Source organism: Manacus vitellinus, unplaced genomic scaffold, assembly GCF_001715985.3.
Source record: "Manacus vitellinus isolate BGI_N305 unplaced genomic scaffold, ASM171598v3 scaffold_99_pilon, whole genome shotgun sequence".
Classification (NCBI taxonomy): Eukaryota; Metazoa; Chordata; class Aves; order Passeriformes; family Pipridae; genus Manacus; species Manacus vitellinus.
The window spans coordinates 655089-656848 of NW_021940916.1; the positions used below are offsets into that span (position 1 = coordinate 655089).

At 64.9% G+C, this 1760-nt stretch overlaps 1 protein-coding gene across 1 annotated transcript in view; it reads right to left on the reverse strand.

Annotated features, from left to right (window-relative positions):
* The window catches only part of PALM (paralemmin), a 9902-nt gene extending 8410 nt beyond the window's left edge, over positions 1–1492 (reverse strand). Inside the window, exons 1-2 of the mRNA XM_029965345.1 lie at positions 1468–1492; positions 892–940 (exon numbers count right to left, since the gene is read on the reverse strand). Coding sequence (XP_029821205.1) covers positions 892–940; positions 1468–1492 — 74 coding nt within the window. The remainder of the gene's footprint in view (positions 1–891; positions 941–1467) is intronic.
* Positions 1493–1760: the final 268 nt, after the last annotated feature.

The following is a 1760-nucleotide window of genomic DNA, read 5'->3' on the forward strand; positions in this document are numbered from 1 at the left end:
GAGGGAGGAGAGGGGGCGAGGGGCTGCACTTGGGGAGAGGGGCTGCGAGACCAGCCTTGGGGACAGCCCACAAGGAGCCCAGTATCACGTCCCTGCCCTCTCTGGGAGAAACTGAGGCACGGAGGCTGTAGAGAAGTCATGGCAAAGCCTGGGCTCTGTTCACCATCTCAAAATGTCACCTTCCCCTCAGCTGGCCCCGCTGAGTGAGCTGCCAGCGTGGGGGAAACAGCCCCCGGGGCCTCCACCTCACCCCTCCCGCCACCCATCCTGGGGCTGCTCCAGATCATTTCAGCAGAGTCAGACCCAGCCCGGACGCGTCACCCGGCGCTTTCTCCTCTGGTCCAGAACAATTTGCCCTTTGTGTGGCAGAAATCAGCCAGTTGCCAGCCGGGCAGGGCAGGGGGGCTGCCATGGGGCAGCGGTGGGTTCGACCTGCTCTGTGCTGGGAGGGGCTGCCCAGTGTGGCCCCCGACTGCTCACTAATTAATGTAATTACTAGTGCCCATGGCGGGCATGGCTGGATTGCACCATCCTCAGCCTTTCCTGGGAAAGGGTGTGCGGGAGAATCATCACTCATTTCCCTCACTTGGGGCTCATCAAGGCACTGTTTTATTAATTAAACCTCCCGGCTGCCTGTTGCTCTGTCCCTGTTTCAGCCATGCAGCCAAGCCAAGCCAGCTCCGGCACCCTGGGAAGAGCCACTGCAGGGACATCCTGGCACGGGCCACCACGAGTCCTCTTTGGCTGCTGGGGACTCCCAGCCTGCGGCTGAGCACCTTCACCAGCTCACCTGCCCCTGCACCCTCCTCCCCACTGGCGTCTGCCCCCTGTGCTGCACGGGGCAGGGGTGTGGGGACACTGGGCCAAGGTCCAGCCCGAGCAGGGACTCACCGCGATGGCCTGCAGCCTCTCCTGCTGAAGGGTGCTGGCCTCCACGACCCTGCAGAGAGCAGAGAGCAGCGGTGAGGAGTGGCACCAGCAGCAGGTGTCAGGCACATTGTGCAACCAGCAAACCGGACACTGCAGCACACGGGCAAAGGCTGAACCCTTCCTTTCCATCGGCTGTTTCCTCCTTGCCACCCTGGAGCCAAGCATCCCTTGCCTGCACGGCTCCTCCAGACACCCCTCAGCCCCCCATCCTACCCGAATTGCCCCGGGACAGGCACCTTGCCCAGCGCCTGGGGGACTCAGCGCAGCCAGACCCACTCCTGCTGTGGCGCAGATGGAAACCATGACCACAGAGGGGCTGGAGCAGGACGGTTCTGGACGCCCCTGCCTTCCAACCTGGCTCACACTTTCCATTCCAAGCCCTTTTCTTGGCAGCTGACACCTTTCCCAGACAGTGACCTTTCTGGGCTGCGTATGAAGGCACACGCACGCCCACGTGCACAGACACTTGGACACGCACAGACACACACACGGCAACAGGCTCCGCTCCCGCCGGCGTCCGTGTTCCGGGCCCGGTACCTGCCTCTGCAGCCTGGGCTGCCATGGCCGTGCCAGGGATGCTGCTGCCTCGCTGGGTGCTGCAAGGAGGAGGTATCCCCGATCCCTGCAGTCACCTGCCCACACACCCACCCTCCCGTGTCCCCGTGGGGTGGTGCCCAGGCCAGCCTGACCGGCAGCGCAGCCCCCGGGCCCAGCGAGAGCCCCCGCGCCGCAGAGCACCGGGGGCAGGTCCAGCACCAGGACCCACGGCAGGGCTGGGGCAGCTGGTGGGGCTGGCTGGGACCAGGGTGCTCCAGCGCCACAGGAGCTGC